Source organism: Cricetulus griseus, chromosome 2 (assembly GCF_003668045.3).
Source record: "Cricetulus griseus strain 17A/GY chromosome 2, alternate assembly CriGri-PICRH-1.0, whole genome shotgun sequence".
Taxonomy (NCBI): Eukaryota; Metazoa; Chordata; class Mammalia; order Rodentia; family Cricetidae; genus Cricetulus; species Cricetulus griseus.
In genome coordinates, this window is record NC_048595.1 from 15,289,782 (window position 1) to 15,302,203 (window position 12,422).

Genomic DNA, 12,422 nt, shown 5'->3' on the forward strand with positions numbered 1-12,422 from the left:
TGTAGGTGCTAGGGTTAGGATTGAGTCCTCCTACTTGCACAGCAAGTAATTATCTACAGAGCCATCTCCCACCCCCAAACAATATTATGAAACATATTATTTCTTTTATTTCTGCGCACGCACACACGCACGAAACACACACACACACACACCACACACACACACACACACACACACACACACACACACACACACACCAGTGTAGTTGTCCACAGGTCAAAAGAGGATGTCAGATTGCCAGCAGCTAAAGTTACGGGTGACGTGAAGCACCTGATGTGGGTCCTATGACATGAACTTTGATCTCCAGCAAGAGCAGCAAGTACCTAAACTGTTGAGCCATGTCTTCAGACCAGAGACGTTATTTCAAAGGACATATTGTGAATGACAGTTGTATTTCCAGAATGAGTTCTAAAAGCCTCACATCTAAAAATGAGCCTGAAGTATAACAGTGAATTATGGGAATACAAGAAGAGGCTGGGGAAGTTGGGGACTGCAGTTAGAGAATGTAGCTCAGTGGTGGAGCACTTACCTCACATGGGTGATCCCCAAAGTTCAAGTCTGAGTACCAGAAAAAAATACATAGAAGCTGAGAACTGGGGGTGCTGACTTGGCTGCTATCAAACCACTCATCTCAATCTACAAAATGGAAATAACCGTACCTGTGTCACAAGGTGACCTGACAATCCAGTTACCATCCTGGCAATGGCAACCTAGAACTAAAGAGTATCCATAAACACTGGTCTGTGTTCTGCTGTGAATAAATTCTGTGATCTCGGAAGAACAGCTTTTAGCACTTTAGTTGCAAATATTTTAATGTTTGCAGAGTGGGACATGCCTACAACCCATCTCCAATCTGAGCAAGACCTGGCGATGTGTTTTAGAATTTGCCCTTCTGTCTCCTGAAGACTGAGCATTCCTTTGAGGGCCTTATGGCACTATCATCCCTTGTGACATTATCCTTTTCAAAGACCCTAGAGAGAGGGCCACTCTTCAAAAGTCTATTCCTTACAGCTTTTAGAGTGCGGACAAGCTAAACAGAAGACCACCTTTTTGATAGTTTTCATTTTTTATACAGATAACGCAAAGCTTTATAATCCCGCTTTCTAATACTTTGGTATTTGTCTCCAAATGGTTTGACCTTCTGCCTTTATTGGTGCTCAAGCTGCTGTGACCATTCTCAGAGTGGAAGAAGCAAGAGTGATAGCTGTAGGTCAGCCCTTCACACAGCTCTTCTTCCCAGGCTAGCCTCCAGTGCCTTAGATACTTCCTCCCTTCTAAAGGTTGCCAAATGGTTATGTAAATGAGCCAGCTGGCCTCTGAGTCATCACTTCTGTTCCCAACTTCTCCATTCCCAGTGTGAACCTTGAAGTACTCCAACAACAGTCAAGAGTTTCAGTCACTCCCTAAACATGGAAACTAGACAGCTGACCTCCCTCACTCCAGGGGAGTGGCAAGTGACAGCTGCTGTTCAAATATTGGTTTCTATTACCTGTCTACTTGGTAACGCAAAACATTTCTCTCTAAACCTGCTCTAGTTTCCTAAAAGAAATCTTCACCTTCATACAACATAAAAAGCTTTGCAAAAGGCAGGAACAGACATGGTGGCAGGAGCTGTAACTCCAGCCACAGCAAGGCTGAGGCAGGAGGATGGAGAATGCAAGCCAGCTTGGGTTATACTGGAAAACCCTCAAGCAATCAAACAAATAAAAACAAAGTCTATGGCCAAATGCCTCTTTAGCAATCACACTCCCTGAGCAGACTCACTGAGAAAAGAGAGTCAGACGTGATGCTCTAAGCACAGGGAACTACAGTGCTCTGAGTCTAAAAGAACAACAACACCAGGAAAAATAATAAAAAGGACAAAGTGGACATTTCACACTAAGGAATAACTTGGGATTGCAGCCAAAGGCAATAAGGGAGCTCATACAAACTGCGGAATTTACAGATGAAGGGCATCCTGTGATACTGGGCACTGAGAGGCCACCACTTTGGCCCTGAGCTTCATCCCTAAGCATCCTCTGAACACACAGACAAGGTTTGCACTACCACCATTTCTGCCTCTCTTCTGCAGCTGTGTGCATGTCAGCTGCTTCCAGCAGTAGTAACTTCTAGACTACATCAGCCTCATCTTAATCATTTGGCTAATATAATAAATTCATGTTTTGAATGCCCTCTCTTTGAAATAACTTAGTGTTTATCTTTCCAACAACACTGTGTCAACTACACGCTGCTCTTAACTAATTAGATTATCTGGTGAAGGCAAGCATCAACTGTAGTGAGGCACAGCTGTCATGGAGGGGATGGACAATCCCAGAGGTTTTTAGAAGTAACACAACCTTGGTAATATAGGATGGTGCCTGGAAATGGAGCACTGGGAACAGTGAACAGAAAAGACACTGGTTTCACCTGTGAAATATGACAAGATATTGGCAATGTAATTTCTTTTATGTACATTCTATATGTATAAAATGCCATTAGTGGGTATCTATGCAAAACATCTATTGAGTAGACAGAAAATGAGGGGTGCAATTCAATAGCCTGAGATTTATTTTGTGTAGGAAAAGCAAATGTGGTCCATCAACTAACTAGCCAACAGTTTAGAAATGACCCTTGCACTTAAGAGGCAGAGGCCTGGACTAGGAGGCCATCGTAAGTTACAAGAGAAACAGTCTCAAAAGAAAGGATGGGAAAAAGGAGCTTTTATATACTGCCCCTTGCAACTCACAAACTTTCAAATAACCTTCCTATTTGCTCCCTTTAAAGGCAATGGTCCTTTACCGAACTGTCCTGCCCCACTCGCTACACCCCTACAAACTCTCTGAGAGACACCCAGTTCCTCTCTGAGTGTGGTGCTCATTCCCTCTGGGTCCTGACGGTCTACCCTACACCCTGCTCAATCACATGCACACAGAGGGTATTTCTGCCAGAAATGTTACTGTCTGACTTCCTAGTTCTCTACAAAAAGTAATCTGTTCCAGGACTGTGGCTCTAGCTCAGTGGCAGAGGACCTGCATCACACGCTGATCCCCAGCATGGCATTCAAAACAAAAGACAAACCAAACACTACCCTACTTTAGTTCTCCTTCCCAAGATTCACCTGTATGTACGGTTTCTATGGATGGAAACGGCATTCAGGGAGAGCTTCCATTTCCAAGCACCACTCTATTGTGTACCAAGACTTGGCTACTCAGAACACCTCTGGGATTGCCCATCACCTCCACGACAGGCCTCACCTGGAACTGTCAAAAAAACAATAAACAAAAAACCAAACAAGCCACCTGCATATCTCACTAGTTCTACAAAGTGGCAACACTCAGGCCAGAAAGGCTCAGATCTTACAGGAAATTTAAGTGTCCACTGAGGGAAACCTGAAAGGGAAAAGAGAGGCTTTTTTGTTTGCTTGCTTATTTGTTTTAAATAACTTACTCAAAACACCCAGTGACAGCAAAGGGGGGTCATGAAGAGTCCCCAGTTGTGTCCAGAAAAAAACTGTTCTTCCCCTTGGCAGCATTTAGGTGAAAATGAGGCACACCAAACGAAAGCTGAAACCACATAAAAGACAACAAAGGAATGCCTAGGACACCATAATCAATTTGGTTCTTATAAAGTCCTTTCATTTCCTAAGAAGTTGACTTGATACTCTGAGATTCCCTCCCCCCCCTTTTTTAAGATTTTACTTAGTGTACACTGGTGTTTTACCTCTATGTATTCTGTGTGAGGGTGTCGGATGCCCTGGAACTGGAGCTACAGACAATTGTGAGCTGCCACATAGGTGTTGAGAACTGAACCCGGGTCCTCTGGAAGAGCAGCCACTGCTCCTAACCGCTGAGCCATCTCTCCAGCCCCTACACTTTGAGATTTCTAATATGGATTCTACCTGTGTAGATGGCGTAGTTTTGCCAAGCTGAACCTTAACTTTGGGCTCACTGTGCAATCTGAGCAACAACTAGTCATTACTCTAACAACAGCACTTAAAAATCAAGCATGGAATTTTTTAAATCACTGGGCTATTTTTGCAGCTCTGTGCAATGCAATGCAATGCAATGCAATGAAAAGCACAATGAAATCACATCCAAAATTTCCTCTAGGATTGGGTTCAAAGTTAGAAGACTGCTAAGACAAGGTACCAACAGGAACACACTGCTGTCCTATAAAGAAAAGCAGAAGATGACAAGGCCATGGAAATTCCCCAGTCGTTCTGTCACATTAAGCCACCACAAATAAAACTGATCACCACAATTGTGCAACATACCACAAACAAACCATTTGGTTGTCGCAGGTATTTATAGCTTATTCATTTTTTTTTCCTTCTCTTTTGGGAACTTGGCCTAGAATGCCTGATCCTGCTGATTCATCCCCCAAGTGCTGAGATTAAAGTCCTGAGCCACAACAGCAGGATAGTGTTTACTTACATTAACAAGTATTGTGAATACCAATACATGACAGTATTTGTTTTAGCTGAACATGATGGTATACTGTAATTCCAGCAAAACAGAGACTGAAGCAGGTTTGTGAGTTCAAGGCCTGCCTCATTTATCTGGTAAATTTCCAGTAAGTTTGAGCTACACAAGACCCAGGGTCAAACAACAAGAACAAAAAGACAATAGTTTTCGAAATTTATTTTCAAATACGAGAATATATTATCAAAAACAAACAGCATTTGGCACCAACAGAGCACGCATGCTGTCAGTACTACAGATAGCAAGAAATCCTCAGCTGCCCCCAAGGTGGCTTCCACACACCACTCCCTCCAAAGGCACTGTAGACAGAATGTACTTCATGATAGAGGAAAAGAGGGCCGGAGAGATGGGTCAGCAATTAAGAGCACTCGCTCTTGCAAAGACCTAAGGTCTATTCCCAACACCCCTCTGGTGGCTTTCCAAGGCATCCAACACTCTCTTCTGGCCTCCTAGATACCAGGCATGCATGTGGGACATATACCAAAATTCACATATGTTCAAGAAAACATATGTACACATAAGTTTAACCCTCTGCCCCTTTTGGGTTTTTTTAAAACAGGATTTCTCTGTATAACATCTCTGGCTATCCTAGAACTTGCTTTATAGACCAGGCTGGCCTCAAACTCAAAACAATTAACCTGCCTCTGCCTCCCAAATGCTGAGATTAAAGGTGTGCTTAAAAGTATTCTTTAAAAGAAGGAAAGGAAATAGAAAAATTGTAAATTTTAACTTTGTTTTTCTGTTTAAGGAAATTCAACACTCATCTATGTAACCAACAAGATATAATTAGGAAAAATTAAACCTTCCCTACTTAGTAAGGCTCTTTGTCAAAGTCATGAAACTGTAATTGTTTTCCTCATAGAACTGGAAAATTTTAAATATAAAAGTTACCAGTAAGTAAAATGATTTGTCATATTAATAATAAAAAAGTTTTGGTCTAGTAGCAAAAGAGTTTGGTCTAGTGGCAAAAGCCTATAATTCCCGCTAGGGAGTGACTCAAACAGGACTGCCTCAAATGAGGCCTGCCTGAGCAACTTAGTGAGACCCTGCCTCAGAACATTAAGTAAAAAAGGGACTAAGGACATAGCTCAGGGGACACACCTGCATGCGCACTCTCTCTCTCTCTCTCTCTCTCTCTCTCTCTCTCTCTCTCTCTCTCTCTCTCAACTTACTGGGCCCACTCATCCAATCAGGTGTGATCTCAGCAGACAGAGCACAAAGGAACCCGAGATAACTGGTGGCCCTTTTCCTAGTTTCCTAGCTATTCATGTGTTCTAGTATCTAAGGATTGCTGAGGAAATGGCAAAAATGATGGCTCTCGTGGCCTCACAACTGACACCACTGAGAACACATCCTTTCTTAAATGCTAACTGTGCAATTCCAGGAAGCCCTGACTTTCAGGAAACTGAAATGTTCTGGACCAGCTGCTTGGGTCAAATCATACACTGAAACAGCAAAAATCTCAGCTATGAAGGACTCACGCTCCTTCCTTCCTTACCAACCATCAGTTGCTTGCCTTTCAGCTCAAAAGCTGACCTATTTGCCTATGATGGGAAAATGGATCTGGCTCTATAAATATTTTGAAGTCTCAGCCGACACAATGCTGTCAACAAGGACACTAAACAGGCAACCTTCAGGAGACTTTGCCTTCTGGCTCCTGCCATCCTGATAGCAATTCCAAACTCTGGTTTCTCTGCTGACCATTTCCCAGATTGGCACAGCCTGCTCTGACCAGATGTATGGTGCAGTACAGTGGGCAGCAGTGCCCAGCAGCCAACAGCTAACTAACTTGCGGACTTGTAGCAGAGAACATTCCTGCAAACAGCTTCCCCTCGACTGCACGAGGGGAGCGACAGCCTGCTCCAAAGGGCAGATCGCCACCAGGGCCCACTCAGCGGGCCACACCACTCCCTTTACACAAGGCCCAGAGCCTACCCAGAACTCGAAAGGGGGCACTATCTAACTGTGCCGGTTAAGTTTCTGTCAACTTGACACAAAATAGAGAACCCCAACTGAGAAGATGTTTCTGTCTTAGCCACTGTTCTATTGCTGTGCAAACACCATTGACTAAAGCAACTCTTACAAAAAAAAGCATTTAAGTGGGGCTTGCTTACAGTTTCAGAGGGTAAGGGCATGGTCACCATGGTGGGAGCAGGGCGGCACACAGAGCAGCTGGAGAAACAGCTAAGAGTTACAGCCTGTGACGGAGGGGGGAGAGGAAGAGAGGAAGGAAGAGGAAGCAAGTAGGGAAGAAATGAAGAAGGGATACAGACATACACAGACAGGCCTGGCATGGGCTTTTGCAACCTCCAAGTCCACCACCCACTAGTGACAAACTTCCTCCAATGAGGCCACATCTTTATAAGCCTGTGGGAGCCTTTCTTATTCAAACAGCCACAGGCTCCATCCATTTGGCTGTGGGCAGCCTGTGGTGCATTTTTTTGATAGATGACTAATGTGGGAGGGCCCATCTCACTCTGGGTGGTGCCATCCCGGGTACTGTACTATAAGCAAGAAAGTTGAACAAGCCACAGGCAACAAGTCAGTAAGCATTACTTCTCCAGGGCCTCTGCTTCATTTCCTGCCTCCAGGTTCATGCTTGAGCTTTGCCCTGCCTCTCTTTCAATGATGTACTTACTGTAGGCTGGAAACTGAAATAAACCCTTTCCTCTCAAGTTGCTTTTGGCCAGTGTGGTGGTTTGAAAGAAAATGGCCCCCAAAGGCACTATTAGGAGGTGAGGCCTTGTTGGAGTAGCTGTGCCCTTACTGGAGTAGGTGTGGTCTTGCTAGAGGAAGTGTGTGGAGGCAGGCTTTGAGGTGTCATATATGCAAGCCAGGCCCAGTGAGACAGTCTACTTCCTTTGGCCTGCATATCAACATGTACCATAATAGATTGAACCTCTGAACTGTAAGCAAGTCACCACTGTTAAATATTTTCCTTTTTAAGAGTTGCCATGGTCATGGTGTTTCTTCACAGCAATAGAAACCCTAAGACAGCCATTGTTTTCTCAAAGCAACTGAAAGCAAACGAATACACTACATCTAAAAACAATGGCACAAAGTTTAGGAGTCTTTTTGCATTTTCTATGCAATGAATACTATGTCTGAGTGTGTGGCTGACTTATCTACAGAGTCGTTTGGAAGTTTTAAATTCTCAGTGAGGAAGAGGACAGAAGGAAACTCTGCAGCAAGCATAGCGTGTGGCACAACCCCCATCACTGGAGACTCTCAACTCACTCACGCAATGTCACTGTAAGGCCTGGAGCTGCAGCAGCTCTTTGTTAGAAATCAATGCGAGAGAAATAAGCTTCCCAACATTCTACAGGACAAGCTTCTAGTAAGTTCCAGAGGAAGGACTTTGAGCAAGCTCAACTGTGCAGCACTCCAGACCCTTCCACCATGAGTAGAGACACATCAGCCCTAGGAAGGGCTTCTGCACACATCTGCCCCTCTTACACTCTTGGAGTCCTTTCCCTTCATTCAACTCATCTCTACTACAGTCTGTTATACGAATTCATTATATTCAACGTTCCCTACTCAAGCCACTGCAATTTTTCTCTTGATGAGACTCAGGCAAATACATCTTAATTACAGGTTGGAGAGCTCTGTCCAAGAGCTAAGCAAACAAGTAAGAGTTTAAATATTTAAAAATGAGAGTTCTATTATATACAAACAAACATTTCACAGAGTCCAGGACAAATTAACTCACAGAGTCCTTAACAGAGAAACAGACTGATTATGGTCTAGCAAATTATAATTCCTGTTGGGAACTTTCTGTAGCTTAAACTATGATTAATAACCCCAAACATAATAATAACCAGTTTTAGAATTGTTTTTATTAATTTTAAGAAGCTTCCTAATGGTTCTAAAAAGCCTAAAATATGAAAACAAAAGTTTTAAATGTAGGCTACAGAAATGGCTCAGTAGTTACGAGCACTTGTTGCTCTTCCAGAAGTCCAGGGTTCCTTTCCCAAGGACTCCTATTCTAGACAGCTCTTAAGCAGGTGGTGGGGGTAGTCATCAGCTGGACAGACAGTATCTCGAGACTGACTTGGGATGCAAGAGACCCACTAATGCACTAAAACCAGATCAATGTCTGTGTTGCCCATCAAGTAAAACCTCATGAGAATCCCAATTCATAACAAACACCAAAGAACTCCAGCAAAAACAAACTTAACAAAAAACCCACCCAAGTTACACTACAGAAAAGGTCATCTGCCTTTCACAAAAGCAGTAAGGCACTGTCCCCTCCACCAAAAAGGATTGGGAAGGGCAGAGGACACTAAAAGGCAGGTTCAGCACACCCAAGTTTCTTCTCTTAATTAATTTTAGAATCACTGACCAATTTCTCAAATACATGAGAAAAACTAAACACAATCACTCCAAGATGAAAAGTATGCAGTGGCAGCCTCTAGCAGACACACAGCACAAGGGACCCACACATTCAAGGGCTCTGTGCTAACCGCCAATGAGCAGGGTCTCGCTTAGAGAAACTGAAATACAAGGATTGTAAGGAATTTTTTTTTTTTTTTTTTTTTTTAAGAAAACCTGCATTTCTTACTTGAGAGAGTCCAGGGGACGATGCATGTCCCGGGGGCGTGGCCGCAAGATTGGGGTGCCCCTTGTTTATTTCATGTGCTGAGTAAGGGGAAGGGGTTGGGGGTCCCGGCTGTCTTGCTACCTGTGTTACCTGTGAGGAAATGAAAGAACAGCAGATTAGTAACCAGATCTATAAGTACAGCTGAAATCATTGTTTAAAATTGGACAGTGTACCTCACAAACGACACTAAACTAGTTAGTACTAGTCTGAAGAGGCGCTTATTATCTGAGAAGACATGAATATTTCCATCTGTTTGATAAATTCCTAAAGTATAGTCTCCAAACAAATGAAAAATCCTAAATCAAAAAATATGCTAAATGAAGTGAAACTTGAAACTGTATCAAGTGTTTTATTAAAGACACAAGAAATAAATCCTTATACAAGTGAAGAGGCGACTGCAGAGGCCCAGCTTTTCTGTAGTGTGAGTGAGAATCCAGTGACATGTTTGTCAAGACTCTCCAGACAGCCCCCATGATGGTGCCTGCCTATAATCCCAGCACTCTGGAGGGAGGAGTATGCAGAAGATGCTGAGCTCAGGGCTGGCTTGTGCTCTACAGTGAGGCTGCCTCAAGAGAAGAGGGAAAGGCTGGAAGAGTGATTTTTGTCTCAAGCCTGGAGTCAAACCCAAGCAGCACATGAGCTGGGTTTGGTGGTGCCGGCCTATAACCCCAGCTTTTGGGAAACACAGGTAGAAAGATCAGGAGTTTAAAGTCATCCCTGGCTACACAGTAAGCTCAAATTCACAGCTGGCCTGAGTTCCATGACACTGTATCAAAACAAAAAAACTGTAAGACAAGAATAAAAGCAGTTATTTTCCCCAATTAAAATTGGCTTGAGACTCTTCCCAAACTTTAGATGGCACAAAAACACACATACAAGTTGATGAATTATGTAAGAGCAAGCACTACTATAAAGCCCTTTGCCTGATGATAGGCTAATCTAAATGTTCTGAGGACAGTAAAAACAGGTTTCGCTATTCTTGTATGATTGGGTTGGTCAGGCATATTAAATGCATTTTCAATTGACTTGCTACAAAGGCATGAAGACCCACAGTTGATCCGCCTACATTAAAGATGCATGAGGACTCACGCCTGCAAACCCTGCTCTGGGGAGAGAAGGGCATGGAGACTAGAGATCTACAGAGCTCAACAGTCCTCCTGTCCAGCCAACTGGTAAACCCAAGTCTCACTAACAGACTCTGCTTCCAAAGGTAAGGTGGATAGCCATGAGTAGAACCTACTAAGAGCCTCTGGAGTCCACACACTCCAGAACAGAAATGCATACTGTTACACACACACACACACACACACACACACACACACACACACACACACACACACACACAATCTAATAATTATACACACAGAGAGAATGTAATACATACATGGCATGCATGTAAAATGCCCACACACATAAAATAAAATAGTAAGTAGCTCTTTAATATAAATACAAAAACAAGCAATAACATTCACATGGTTACAGCCCTACACAAAATGGCCATGGTGATTTTGTTTGGGGTTTCTACTTTGTTTTTTTCCTGTTCCTGTGGTCAAAAGAAGATCTGAAAACAATTTCTGAATCAGTGTCTCACAACAAAGCCAGGATAACCTGTAACTGTACAATCCTTTCTCCCTAGCTTCTCTGGGACTAGGCTCCAGGGTGTGTCCATCCAACAGGATACCATGTTCTCTTTCACAAGTTCAGAAGCCCACTGTCAAGGGAATTGGCTTTCCACAGAGGGCAGGCTGCCCAGGAATCAGTTCCCATCTTTTTTGTTGTTGTTTTTGTTTTTTCGAGACAGGGTTTCACTGTGTAAGAGCTCTGGCTGTTCTGAAAGTCACTCTGGTGTCAAAGCAAGCCTCAAACTCAGAGAGATCTGCCCGCCTCTGCCTCTGTGTTGGAACTGAAGGCCTGTGACACTACCACCCAGAAAGTTTCCATCTTAAAACGTGATTTTTATACTTACACATTGCTTTCTTTGCTGACTTTCCATTGTTAGTGACCTGGTTATATAAATGATCTAAGGCAATTGGTTTTAATGCCAAGGTACTAGTGTAACTCTGTGCTTAGTATTCAGCAATTAATTATAAACTGAAACTATTATCAAAATCATCCTATTAGACTGCTCTGGAATCTAACAGATACCAGAGTGTCACAGAAGTGTCACTAAGTCCCATTCTGAGTTAAGTTACACATCACTGCCTCCCAAACACAAATGTAAAACAGAAACATGCAGACTATAAATATTTATTCCAGGAATCTTGTAAGTAGGCCAAGCAGCATCAAGAATGTTGGTCTTAAGAGACCCAGGGTTGACTACTGGTGTGGCTGTGCTTGGGCAGGAGTTGGCACTTGTTGCTCTTGGAGACGACCTGGGTTCAACTCCCAACACACACATGGAGCTCACAACTGTCTCACACCCACTCCTTTGACATCAGACACCTTCTTCTGATCCCACACACATGGTGCGCATACACACACACAGACAAAACATTCATACACATAAAATAAATAAATCCAAAAAATTTTAGTTTCTTTTTCTGCAAAAGAGAAAAAGAACCTGTCTTACAAAGACGCAGGTTTGAGTGGCTTGCCTGACTCTCATCTGGAGGGCAGAAATTGCCCATCAACCCAAGCTGACCTTGCAGAACTGTACACTGGCCAATGTGGGCTGTCCACCTTCAAATAGTGTCAATCACACATCTGCAAACACCCAAACCATAATGCTACTTCTCCCGAATGGAGAATTTTATAGCCCATTGCCCTATGATGCAAGCAGAACTCTGCTCAGTCCATTGGCCTCCTGCAGTATACTCAATAAACTATTTTCCTTTAACCTTAAAAAAATTAAAAAAGTAAAATAAAAAACCTATTCATGTAATCCATTAAGTGATGTATGCTTCACATTGATAGTATAAAGTATTCATACATGGTAGCTGCTGTGTTTAATTTTCTTACCAATATGTAAAGTGTTGGTTTTAAAACCTTGCATGACAGTTTTAGACTGAAATGATTGGCACTCTGATTTTTATTGTCACACCTGGGAGGATATGATGGGTTTAGTCTAATGCAGCAGTTTTCAGTGTGTCCCTAGACATCACCTGGGAGATGGATAAAAATGCAGATCTACCAAGAGTGAGGCCCCAGCAATGCTGGCACAGCACCCCAAATGTCCTGCTTGCTGTTTTCAGCCCACAGAACCATAACACAAATTAGCTGCAGACAGCCTACTGGTGGACATGTACGTGCTATGTTGTGTGACCAGCATGTACCAACACAGCCCGCTGCCAAAAACATCTATCTAGTGAGAGCTGTCTTCCCAACGCGCACTTCCCTTGCTGCCTCAGCCTCCTCTCACACCC

At 43.2% G+C, this 12,422-nt stretch overlaps 1 protein-coding gene across 11 annotated transcripts in view; it reads right to left on the minus strand.

Annotated features, from left to right (window-relative positions):
- Window positions 1-12,422, minus strand: part of Eif4g3 (eukaryotic translation initiation factor 4 gamma 3) — a 205,253-nt gene that overhangs the window by 138,823 nt on the left and 54,008 nt on the right. For 8 of the 11 annotated variants that reach the window (XM_035439494.1, XM_035439493.1, XM_035439490.1 and 5 more), the window contains one exon: window positions 9,022-9,150. The exons of the other annotated variants lie outside the window; for them this stretch is intronic. In XM_035439494.1, coding sequence (XP_035295385.1) covers window positions 9,022-9,150 — 129 coding nt within the window. Of the gene's footprint in view, window positions 1-9,021; window positions 9,151-12,422 lie in introns of those variants that run through there. 11 annotated transcript variants of the gene reach the window in all.